The following is a 12,670-nucleotide window of genomic DNA, read 5'->3' as shown; positions in this document are numbered from 1 at the left end:
TGCAGGGGGAGCTGAACCCCTCCTGGTGTCCCAGCCTGGCTGTAGGGATGGAGACCCCTCAGCTGGAAGGGCTTTCTGCTCCTCCTGCTGCAGCTGGAGCTGGCCGGCTTATAGTTGGCCCAAGCTTGCAGTTTTGGCTGCGTCCTTCACAAATGTAATGAAGTAATTCCCACAGTGATAGGAATTAGTAGGCACCAGGGCAGTCTCCTGTGTTGTGGGGAATCTGATGATCAGGGTTTGTCACTGCTCTTGGACATGCTGAGTGTGGCACACACCGTTCACTTTTCCCTTACAGTTTGGGAGATTCAAGTGGAAGTAGCAGCCATTCCTGTGTCTCTTCCCATCTGAATCTCTCTGACACATCCTAATGAATAAGGAGCACAGTGTTTTCAGCTCTGTGTTTGTCTTGAGACCAAAGTTTTATCTTTCAGCTCTCCATTTCAGCCAGTCATTTAAAGCTCAGTTTCACAAATGCATGAAGATAACACAAGCTGACAGACCCACTTAAATGACTGAAACACCCCTTTTTTAATTTATTTTGTTTTTTCCTTCCATTCAGTAGCTTTTGTTTTCTGTCAAAGTGGTGAAGACACAGTGCCATGTTCTGGTGTGATGAAAAGATTTTAGTCCCTGTGGTCATAATTTCAGATTGACAAACTGAAGAGCTCAAGGGATACATTGTTGGGGGGGAAGTTAATCTCTGTGGTGCAAATCCTCAACTCAAAAGCTACACCTTAAAATTTTGGTACGGAAAATCCTCATTTCAGGTGAAACACAGCCCTGCATCATTTGCTGTACTCTGCTAGGAGCATGGCTTGCCTGCTTGTTTAGCTGTTGCTGCTATTAATGAGAAAATAATTTTCTTTCCATACAGTCAGGTAGATTTTCATAACTTTATTAATTACATTTTGCCAAGAACAGAAGTGCTGGGTTTTGGTGAGCACTGGAACAGACTGCACAGAGAAGCTGTGGCTGCCCCATCCCTGGAAGTGTCCAAGGCCAGGTTGGATGGGACTTGGAGCAGCCTGGGAGAGTGGAAGGTGTCCCTGCCCATGGCAGGGGGTGGAAAGGGATGAGCTTTAAGATCCCTTCCAACCCAAACCAGTCTGGAATTCTGTGATTCTGTGATAATGCAAAAATCCATTGATTTTAACATTCCTGACCTGAAGATTCATAGAAAGCCAATACCGATTTCCCTCCCATCATTTAAGAGCAGTGTGAACAAATGGCTTTGGAGATTTGTTCCTTCTTGGCTATAGAAATGAAATTGTTATCTCGTGCTTCACTAAACACAGCAGCTCATGCAAGGCTGGCTGTTCCTGGCAAGGGATACCACATTCCACACGGAGCATGCGGACTTCACTGGGAGGCTCAGATTTGGGGCTGAGGGAGGGAGAGGACGTTTTCTCCTTCGTGTCCTATCATCCAGTTTGTCAGAGTGGATTTTAAGGGCGATGGCTCCAGGTGCTGTGCAGCATTTCTGTCACAGAAATGAAAGGTCACTGGATTTCACGTTTCCTGGTAGTGATAGACCACAGAATTATGGCCCCGAGTTGTTATTTCCACTCACTGTGACTTCTCCAGACACACAAAAGTGTGTCACTGTTGTTAACTCTCTCCTCTGCGGGATCCCAAAGTTGCCTGTCACTGGTAGAGTCCAGGTCGTGGTGCCACCATTGTGTCCCTCCTGCCTCAGGTTCTGCTGCAGCTCAGTGACAACATCCACCCACTCCGCCTGTGCCGGAGCCTTTCCGGGCGAATATTCCCAGCGAGGTCCGCATGCTCCTGTGGCCAGGGCTGTCGAGGTGCCTGTGTGGTGTTACTGGGCCCTTCTCTCCTGACCCTGCACTCTTCATTCCCAGACCTCTGCTTGTCCCTCCCCATAAACCCATCCACTGCTGTGGGGCGAGCCCTGCTATTGGTGGGATGTGTGTGTTTTAGCTCCCTTTCTATGCATCACTTGGAGGTTGCTCTTCCCATTTCCTTCAACCCTTTGGATGTGGTCTGGGAACAGTGCGGGATGCTGGGATGGGGGGCATCCCCAGTGTATCATCCCTCACATGGCTTAATCTGGTTTAATCTGTGATCCAGATTAAATGGGTTCCTCTGCTTTGCCAGCTCCAAGCAACTCTCACCTACTGCAGTGCACAAAGGGAGAAATTCCCTGTGTTTCATTTTCTTGAGGTATGAACTAAACAAATACTATAAATTTTTGGGTTGGGGTCTGGTTTTGACTCTAATTTAATTTTTGTTGTCACCAATGCTCAACAAAAGAATTTGTTACCCAGTGAGCCAGATAAAAGCTAACATGTCCACAGTGAAATATCTCCTGGCGAGTGTGCTTACTCAGCCTGGGCTTCTGGAGACATTCGTGATGGAATACTGGGCAGCAGGAAGACATTTCGTAGATAATCTGTCACTGAGTCTTTAATTAAAGTTTTAAATTATCACAGTTGATACAGATTTCCAAGTAAAGAGGCTGATCCTGCCATCCACACACAAGTAAAAGATCCCTTTGACCTTCAGCAGATTTTACATTGGTAAAATAGCATGTCTTCAGGCAAAGCTCTTGTGGGTATTTATTATAATGTGCTATAAATATTAATAAATCCCTACAAATGTCTTCATATTTGAGGGCATGAGCACAAAAGTCAGTAAATAATAATTTATTTCTGTGCGTATAAACCCACATTTTCCCTAAGCTTCTCTCTTAATTTACTGAAATATAAACTCGTTGCTCATTATTTCTCTGTTGGAGTTAATTTGAAATAAGCGTTCTGCACCCCAGCCTGATCCTGCTGTAACACTGCGTGCTCAGGAAACCCCCAAGGATTTTCCCAGCCTCTTGAAACCTTTCCTTTGGCAAACAAATCGGTGTTGCACATGTCCCTGAGTGAGTTTTCCATGTCTCTGTGTAGATCAACACCCGGGGGCAGACCTTTGAGGCTGCCTTTTCTTAGCAAGTGCTGTGAAGAAATGCATTTTTTCCTAAGTGGGAGACTTTTGGGAGTCCCCAGGGGGTGTCCCTTTGGAAAAGCTGTGCCGTGGGCAGTGGGGCAGTTGGTGTCTGGACATGGGCCAGGCTATTCCTGTCCTGGCCAGCCAGTTCAGAGTTGGTCCATGAACTTCATTTCCATTCCCAAAGTAAGCAGGGCAGGAAGTGTGGATGCCACAGAAGGAGGCACTGGTGATGCAGTCATGGAGCAGGGAGCTCTTCCTTCCCAACCAGGGACGCAGCCAAGCCACTGCCCAAGTACTGTCCTGGGAGGGCAGTGGGAGCTGCTCATTTTGCAAAACCCTTTGGGATTTTGCAGGACAAAAGGCTCCATCTCAATGTAAATTCTTTTAGGTGAAGGTAGTGGATTAACAGTGCATGTTGGTAACCAATACTGACAAAAACCCTTCCCCACATGGTCTCTGTTGTTCCAAATTACCGCTGTCTTGAAAAGTGCCAAGATTTTAATATGGAATAATCCAGTGCCAGTGCTTTATTGCATAAATGTAGCTTGTTATTTATCTGCAAGATGTGGATCGCTGAAGCTCCAGGTCATTGTTTTGGAAAGCTTCTGCTTCCAACTTGATCAGTGACAAAAAAGACAAGGAAGCATGGAAAAAAATTACTAAAAGTGTGAGGAAAAAAAGAGGGAAGGATTTGGGGACAGGAAGTTTTGTCTGCCATTTGATTATATACAACTGTTGGAGGATAAAGGTGACACAGAAAATGTGGCAAGAGGATGAGAGAAGACTTCATATTCATTTACTTTGTGGAAAACAGTGATTTGGAGCCATGGAGAGATCCCTTTAGAAAAAGTAAAAACCCAAACCAACGACTAAATAAAATTCCATTTCTAATTTATTTCAGAAATTCCTGAAATGGCCAGATTTTAAGATTGCACTTAAACCCCCTTCAGTCACAGTCTATGCAATGTGCTGGTTGGTTGTGCAGATGCAAGGGAATGTGCCCAGCCAAGGAGAAGAAGTGTTGCCCAAGCCGGATTTTGCTGGACTCCACCATCCTCTCCGCAGGTCCTGGCAGCTGAAGGCAGTAGCATAGTGTAGCCACCTCACCCTCCATGGCTGTGAATTACTGATGGCAGCCAACTTTTGGGGCACCTGGTCACCCCCACGGCCATCATTCCCTTCAGGTGTCAGCCTGAGAGGCCACGGGAAGGACTGGATAATGTTCTCTGTGATGACCAGCAGGAGTGTGAACTGTGGTGCCCTATTAGCTCAATTAAAGCAGTGATGTGATTACCAGCAGAGGAAAGAAAGGATTGATTTGAAAGCTGGTAGAAGATCAAGACTGAAAACAAGGCGTATTTGGGCCAGGCAGACACCAAGCTGACAAAATACTCCAGTACTTGCTTTACTGTTCCTTGAGAAGCCATTTCCCTGAAACTGATTTTCAGTGGAGCTCGTCCCTCTGATCGCTTCAGGCCAAGGGGTTAAAGGCACATAGATGCTGAACTTGCCGGTGAGAATTATTAGACATGCAAGCATCTGTCAAGAGCTAGATCCTCCATTGCTTTGGAAATCTCCAGCACTTGGATTATCCAGATGCTTATAATGCCCTGCTGAGTCAAGATTGATCTGCTCCCCATGGTCAGAGCTGTTGGAAGAGGCCTCTATAACAGTGAAAAGCTTTGGAAAAGTTAAAACTTGCAAAATCAGCCGTGCTGGTGCTGGACAGCATCGGGGAGAGCTGAGCTGAATCTGTCACCTCCTAACGTTTCGGACGAAGTGAGACTGAGAGCAACAAGGGGGAGAACAAAAAACCCCTGAACTGAGCAGCACTTAATGTGATCAGCTCCATCCCACAGCTCAGTGCCCGCACAAAACCGGGGTGCTGGGCTGTGCAGTGACAGGGAAGAGCTGGAAGAGCTCCGTTCCCAGGGAGCTGCAGCCTGGAGCCAGTGGGACAGCAGCCCCTGAACACCCAGCGTGTTCACCTGCACAGGTCACCTGCTGCTTCCCAAGCCTCTGTGCGCTCTGCCCCTGCCCAGCAAGCAAGAAAGGGATAATTCACAAATTAAACACGACAGGAAAAGGCTCTGCCCGACTCTGCCCGACTGCTGAAGGCCAGGCAGGAGCTGAAAACTGCTACCCTGAATTTGTACCCCAGGTCCTAACCATGCTTCCGTGCTTCAAATGAAGCGGAGTTCAAATGAATGTAACAGGCACTCTGAAGAGAAGGGTCAGGGAGGATCATGAGAAGCCATTTGTGGGATGGGACCAGCTCCAAAGCTCTCTCTTTCAGCGGACACGGCTCTCAGAGATGTGGGAAACACATTCCTTCATTACTCTTCAAACTCAGAAATATTTATCAAGAAGCTTTTGCTCATAGTGATTGTTTTCCCTTGGGGAAATGTTGCTGAAGTTTGTGTGCAGTGGCATGTGAGAGTGGTAGTTCAAGATTCACTATCATCATGGTAGTATCTTGCAGAGAAGGGGTGGGTTAGGGGTTTTTTGGAGGGGAAGAGTTCCTAGATTCAGGTTGGGAAGCCAGGTTCCTTTGCAGAACACAAGGAGCCAGGGCAGTACTGCAATTAAAGCAGGCATCGTGTTGCTGTTCCCCACCTGATTCTTGGTGTGACTTTAAAATACCAAAAGTGACATTATGATCCAGTGACATTGCTGTAAACCACTTTGCTGCAACAGAAGCCTAAAGCCAAATCCTGTGTCGGTGTCACTTGGTGTAACACACAGCATTTTTTTACTCTGATTTACTCCAGCTGAGGATCTGACCTGCTGATGCCTCTGGGTGGCTCAGTGGCACATTGCAGGAGTCTGGGGTGTTTTGCATGGTCAGGGTTTCTGAAAGGATTAGAGAGGTTTTGCTTTGGCTGCTCTAGGAGGTTGGGATTACGAAGCGTATCTGTATGAGAAGAGGGGCAGACACTGTCTTCATGTATTTCTAATTTAATGAATGTTTAATGCTTCTTTATTGGAGCCTACATGTATGTAGAGCAGAGGATTTTAACAAGGGGTTGACTTATGTCAAATAATTTATGTTTGAGCTGCTCCTTTTACATGAAATGCAGACTTTATAGAGCAGAGAGACTCTAATGAAAATATGAATTAAAGATTAGAGCTAAGCAAGTCTGAGAAGACTTAGAATTAAGAAAGGCGCTTAGAAGTTTTCTTCTCCTGCTTCCTTTCCTTCCCTCCACCGTTCCTACATCTCCATCCCCTCTCCTTTGGCAGGGTGCTGCATTTCAGGGCAGCCTTCTGTCCCTCCCACACGGGCACAGCTCTGTGAAGGACAGCGGGGCAGGAACCTCAGCCTGGGTGTTACTGTGTGGCCATACACAACCCCAGCCCGTCACTTGCCAACTCAGCCATCACTTTGGCTGGAGAGACTAGAAAGTGGATTGAAGGTGTGTTTTCTTCATCTCTCTCCCTGATTTGCTGGTGAAGTGCATCACCTGGGCAGAACAAAAATAAATGCAGTTCTGATGGAGCCATTTGCCAGAGGGAGCCATAATTTGGTGCAGTACAACCAGGTGAGGGTGCAAGGACATGGTTCATGGGTGGCAGTGGTGCTGCTGTGTGACAGTGGTGGAGCTGTGCTGCCTGTGGGAGGTTTCTGTAGGACGGGGAGAGGCTGGGACAGTGCCAGCCATCCCATAACTCCCTGTTGTGTAAGGTGCTCTTCTGTCCACAAACATCAGCATCCATTTCCTTCCACCCCCTTGGCCCACTCCCTCACTCTCAGCTGCCTCTCTTCACACGCTGGCTTTGCACAGGCGCTTTCAGCTCTCAGTGCAGGTCACCAAGCCCAGCACCAGGGCACTGCTCCTGCAGCATGAGCCTTGCCTTGGCTCCATCCCTGCAGCACAGGCTGCAAAGAGCTTGGCTGCTGCAGGGGTTCCTTTCTTGCTCCCCTTGTTCGTGTTTCAAAAACCCTTCTGCAGTGTTGATCTGAATCACTACCCAAGGCGGAAGAGCTTAGGCTTGGTCATGAGGAAATAAAAGCCTGGTGGGAACGAGGAGAGGATGTTGCTTTCTTTGCTGTGGCTGGTGGGGTTGGCCTCAGTCAGTTCTTTGCAGCTCTGGCCATGTTGATGCTGCTCAAGGAAAGAGGCTGGGCAGAGGAGTCGCCCATGGGACCCTATCAGCACTTTGTAATTGGAGGTGAACTCCAGGATGTCCATTTTCCACTTGTACCTGCTTCTGAAATCCTAATCCCCTCAAGGAATTCACTGAGGAGTTCAAAGAAAAAGGAGTAGTTATGGACTGGTACCACAATGGATGCAAACTGGTGTAACTCATTTTACATCAAGTAAAACACAATTTGTCCCAGTTACAAATGTTTTGTGCCAGGTAGTGCTGGTAGGGAAGCAGTTTGTTAGAATAAATGGAGCAGGACCTGATGTACGAAAAAGAGAAGTGCTGATGTCCTGCCTGGGGATCTGTTGAAAGCAGTGGATCTGTGTGAAGATGAGCACACAATGTTCTCCCCAGCCTGACAAAGCTCAGACTTTTTCACTGCAGCCGCCTGAGAGTATTTGAAGAAGATGGAAATATGTTGGTCAGAAAATGCTGACTCACTGAAACCTCCGTGGGAAAAAGGCCAGTTAAAGCAAACTCACTGTTTGTATGTTAAAAAGGGTTGGGAAAAAGCTGGAAGTGATGAGATGCCCTATTTAATGCTTTCAGAACAAACTCCCTCAAATCTATGAGGGTAGAAGGCGTGACATGGTTTTAGATGTAGACCTTTATTTCATACTTTGGAATATTTCAGTGGAGAAGACAGAAACTAAGGGGCTTTTTGCCCTATTAATTATTTCAGACAGCCTGCTCTGATTTTTACTAAAACCAGAAAGTGTTCACACCTTTGACTTTCCCTCCGCGTGTGAGTGGGAGAGGAATAGGAGAAATAGCTCCGACTGTGATGGGAAATGTCCTTCCTGCTTGGCTCTCCCTCTCACCTGGGTAAGTAACCAAGTCCAGGATTGACGGAAGCTGACAAGAAGAATGGAAAGGGACTATTAACAAGGGGCTGGAGTGACAGGGCAAGGGGGAATGGCTTTCCACTGACAGAGAGCAGGTTTAGACATTCGGAAGAAATTCTTCCCTGTGAGGGTGGGGAGGCCCTGGCACAGATCGCCCGGAGAAGCTGCAGCTGCCGCATCCCTGGAAGCTCTCGCCGCGTACAGGAAGGGCTACAACACCCAGGCAGTGACCGATCCCCGTCAGCCGCTCGGGCGCAGCGCGTCCGTGCCGAGCCAGCCCGGTTTGCCAAAGGCTCCGATTTCCTGAGGCTGAGCCACCGCTGAGTTTCCTCCCAGCACAGCCTCGCTCGCTGGTCTGTGACTCATCCCCCCCGCTGACGTCCGAGGGGCTCCTCCCGCATGAGGATTATCGCTTGCCCGGGCTGCGTCATCCCCGATCCCGCCGGGAGCGGCGGCCGCGCTGTGCTCGCGGACCCTTCCCGGGGCGCGTCCCTCGCAGCCCTTCCCGCGGGTCACGGACCGGGGCAGCGGCTGCCGGCTGCTGAGGAGGGCATTTAGCTCGCTCTTCTTCACTTGGTGCCCGCCAGGCTCCGGGACCCTCTCTGTGCTACAAGGAACGCGGCAAGAGGGAATTTCTGGTTACTTCTCAAGCTGTGCCAAACAAAAAAGAAATTTATTACAGGCAACGTCAAACTGTAATTGTTAAATCGGAAATTAAGTGGGAAACTCTGATAAAAATGAAAACCTGCCCACGATAGTAACAATTAGATATATTTGCTGTGTTTTGTACAGAAACCGCTTTTTGTCTGGGCTACATCATACCCTCCCAGAGAGTGAATACGCTGTGATCCAGTTCCTGAGGCTGGTGTTAACTGGCCTGACTGCCTTGCTCCAAGGGAAACATCCATGCTTGGTGTGCAGCTGAGGATCTGCCCACTCTCTCATTCATCCTAAGAGCTCGACAGTGAAGGTTTCACATGCAGAAGAGTCAGGGCCAGTTCCTGTGCCCGTATAAGCCCCTTCTTGGACAGTTTCACCCAGACTGGAGAGACACACCTGCCCAAATGCTTATTTGGGTTTCCCAGTTGGGTCAACCCCGGAAATAAAGGTGGCTACTTTTCTTTGCAGATTTAGCCTAACTTGCATCTATGGATCTAAAGGCTGGAGGAGAGCTGCTGAAAGTGGGATGGCCTCCACGGAAGGCATTTCAAGCCCCCAGCAAAAAACAACCAGGGCCTTCCTTGCTCCTGTGTTGTGTGCATAGTGTTTTTGCAGTGTGCACTGCCCCTTCTCCTCTGCTCGTTTTCTCCATCTCAGGGAAGTGCTGCCTGCGCTCTCCCTCTTGGGTTCATGTGCCCAAGCTCCTCTTCTAACCTAGGGTTAAAGTAGCCAGAGATGAGAGGAAAGGAGAGCATCAGCTAATTAAGAGCAGTGGCAGTGTTGGTGCTTGACAGGTTCACGTGGGATGCTGAAGGCACTGTCAGACTGCCTGGGACAGCCTGTGCCAAGCAGGCTGGGCTCTTCCACCCATGGATGCACCAGCGTTCCAAAGCTCTGTGTGAAAGCTTTTCCTTGCTGCAATAGGATTTGCCAGATGTGGAGGTGAGGCTCAAAGTGCAAGGAAATGTGTGTGTTTTGCTCCTGACTGAGGTCTGGGCTTTCTAGACACAACGTGCTCTGGTACAGAAGTGTTGGCACAGGGAAGGCTGCAGTAACCTAGGGATCGCATGGGCTCGTTGAATGTTGGCTCCGAGGTGGGGCCAGCCCAATGGTTCTCATCACTGTGCATTAATGGCTCACGGCAGTGGGGGTCAGCAAAACATCATTGACTTTTTGTTTTCCACTAATTATTTGGGGGAAAAAAATTAAATAAAATCCCCCACGTAAGCTCATCGTGTCACAAACTTCCCCAGCTGGTGAGGTGGAAGCAGCAGAGGGTCTGTGAGGGGCTTTGCACCCAGAGTGCCAACAAAGAGGAGCCCGGAGGTCTAGGCTGCAGCCCCTCTGGAAGGTGGCACACACAAAGGAGGGGAAGAGCTCCTCACCCGAGGGAGCAATCTTCTCTGAGGCAGCTGTGAGGGCACGCAGGCGGAGGCAAAGAAGAAGAGAGGGGACTCTCCATACGGATTCCACGCGGAGGCTTATTCCGGTGAAGGGACAGGGACAAAGAGCCAAATTTTTGACAGGGTCCAGGGGATTCTATAGTGGGGCTAGGGAAGGCGGGGGAAGGGATTCCAGCCAATGAGATAAGGACAAGTAGGCGGTGTAGCAGTGAAGGAGCCAATGGGAATAACACATAGGAGGGACTTGGGGAAGGAACCAATGGGGTGTCGAGTACACAGCGTTTTGTAGAACTAATACATCTTAACTAGGGAAGATGAATATACATGTACATAGAACTGGGAGGGGGAAACATGAGCTAATCATAGGGAAACATGTAAATCATAGATGTGGGGGATGGTGGGTTCTCACCCTCACCACGGAGGGAGCTGCTTTAGACCTCGGTGCCTGACGACTGCAGTTTGGTGTCGGTGAGATCTTCGGTAGTTAGAGGGCTGGAGCCGCCTACACTGGTACAGGTCTGCCACTGCTGGCAGCCCTGGCACCTGCCAGCACCAGGTAGGACTCCTGACAAATGCCATGAGCACCACATCCCAGCAACGTGTCCCGTGTGCTGCAGTGTCTCCTTGTGCATTTCACTGCACGTCAGCAGAGTTTCTGCATTTCTCTGCTGAAATCAGTTGCCATGTCGAGGATTTTGGCAGTGCACCCTAGGAGGGGATCTCTGGGGCAGGGCACCATCCCACACCTGGACAGCAGTACCCACAAATCATCACAGAATGGTTTGGGTTGGAAGGGACCTTAAAGATCATCCAGTTCCAGCCCCTGCCATGGGCAGGGATGCAGTAGCAACATGCCACGTTGCTGCTTTGATTTAAGGCAGGCAGGCAGCCCACGTGTTAGGGGTGACATTTTCCTTCTTTTAGTGTCTCCAATCCGTGCCAGACATACATTTGTCCCCCTCATGTCGTCCTGCCCCTAACGTTTCACAAGACCTGTCCTAATTTTTCTCCCAAAATTTGGCAGCTGAGAAATAAATAAAGACAAGAGAGTTTATTCCCTGACTCTGGCAATCACTTCATGGCCCAGGGAGGAAGGACACAAAGTAAGAGTCAGGGAGGGGATCTGTCTCAGAGGCACTGGGGCAATGCTGTCTTCAAAACAAGCATTTCCCAGGCTTTCCCCTGGGGCTAAAACTCTGAGACAGAAAAAACCCAGTAGCGTAACTTGTGCCATTGGCAAGTTTTCCTCTTCCAGGGTCAGCTGTGATTACGTTTGGAGAGTGCTTTGGTCTTTTTGGCAGTTTTGGCCATTGCTGCCATACGTACAAGGGCATCTGGAAATCTGTTCCCAGTTTCAGCAAGTGTTAACAGGGAGTTCTGTTCGCTGGGCCCATGTTTGCTTGCTGGCTGCAGCAGCTCCGCGTTGAGCACACGTGGGCCCCCCCTCATATCCCCAACAAGGCAGGGTCTGGGTCCAGCCCTGTATCAGGGCATGCACAAAGCCTTTGAGCCTCCCCAGGAATTCCCACTCTCTCTTAGTTGCAGGGTTTGGGGTGGTTCTGGCTTTTGGGGTGTTTGTTTTCCCATTTTTTTTTACTTCCTGTGGCTGTTGAGCTCAGCTTTTGTTTTATGTGTTCAGGAGTACAGGAGTGTGTTTCATTTTCCAGATTAGAAAATGCTCAGAGGTATAATCAGGTCCTTCCACAGTATTTAATTATCCATAATTAAAGGCATCTACACAAAGCAGCAGATTTTCAAAGACTATTCTTGTGTTACATTGCTAATGAATTAAGTAATTAATTGGCATTGAAAAAATACAATAAGAAACATCAATCTTTTAAAGTAAAGCATTTTTTAGGGGTTTTATAAAATCATTAACTCGTATCAGGTCAGTAGCTTGTTCTAATGTCTAAATCTCCCTTCTGGCTTTAAAAAAGATTTCTAAAGCACAAAATGAATGCAGGAAAAACAAGGCAGGGAATACTAGCTGAAGAGTGTGGGAACACTCAGAAATGGGGAACTTTTGGAAGTCATTGTCCATCACTTTGCCATTCTTTCCCACAGATCCTTCCCTCTGCCAATAAGGTGTGAACCAATTCCCATCACACTTGAGGAGGCAGTTTGCAGCCTCAAACCTTCCTGTTGCTGCAAGTTGAATAGTTTTCTGCTGGGTTTAGTTTGAATAACCTGCATCCCCTCAGGAGTCCCCACTGCCTCTGTGCCTCAGTTTCCCCAGCACACTTCCCTGTCCCAGGGGACTATGTGAGGATAACAGGTTGTGAGCCCTTCAGATCCTGTGGTGCCACTGAGACCAGAGGGTGAGCAAGAGTTTCATCCAGGAATTAAGTAATAAAACCAGATGCGGAGTGAGGGATAAGGAAGCATTTGGGAAGTTTGGGCAGGAAGGATGCAGAACCATGTATATCCACCGTAATTTTTCTCCAGCCTTTCATCATTCCCAGCTGTTACTTCACAGAATAACTGTCCTGTCCCAGCACATCAGCACAATACCACATCTGCCAGAGTGTAAAGCCCACGTGTACTGTGGTTTATGGCTTTTGTGGTGACACCCAGAATCCCTGGCACAGGAAAGGACCATCCTTTTTCCAGTGGATGATTTCATTAAATGCTACTGTTCCCATGCAAAATCTG

The 12,670-nt window shown here is 48.5% G+C and overlaps 1 protein-coding gene across 4 annotated transcripts in view; it reads left to right on the top strand.

The window, feature by feature from the left end:
• Positions 1–12,670, top strand: part of VWC2L (von Willebrand factor C domain containing 2 like) — a 47,958-nt gene that overhangs the window by 21,404 nt on the left and 13,884 nt on the right. Inside the window, exon 4 of one of the 4 annotated variants that reach the window (XM_048309628.1) lies at positions 3,863–6,992. The exons of the other annotated variants lie outside the window; for them this stretch is intronic. Within the exon in view, the coding sequence (XP_048165585.1) occupies positions 3,863–3,888 (26 nt within the window). The 3' untranslated portion in view covers positions 3,889–6,992. Of the gene's footprint in view, positions 1–3,862; positions 6,993–12,670 lie in introns of those variants that run through there. 4 annotated transcript variants of the gene reach the window in all.

This window comes from Corvus hawaiiensis, chromosome 7 (assembly GCF_020740725.1).
Source record: "Corvus hawaiiensis isolate bCorHaw1 chromosome 7, bCorHaw1.pri.cur, whole genome shotgun sequence".
In the NCBI taxonomy this organism is placed as follows: Eukaryota; Metazoa; Chordata; class Aves; order Passeriformes; family Corvidae; genus Corvus; species Corvus hawaiiensis.
Note: the sequence above shows the minus strand (reverse complement) of the source record. Positions and strands in the feature narration are given on the sequence as shown.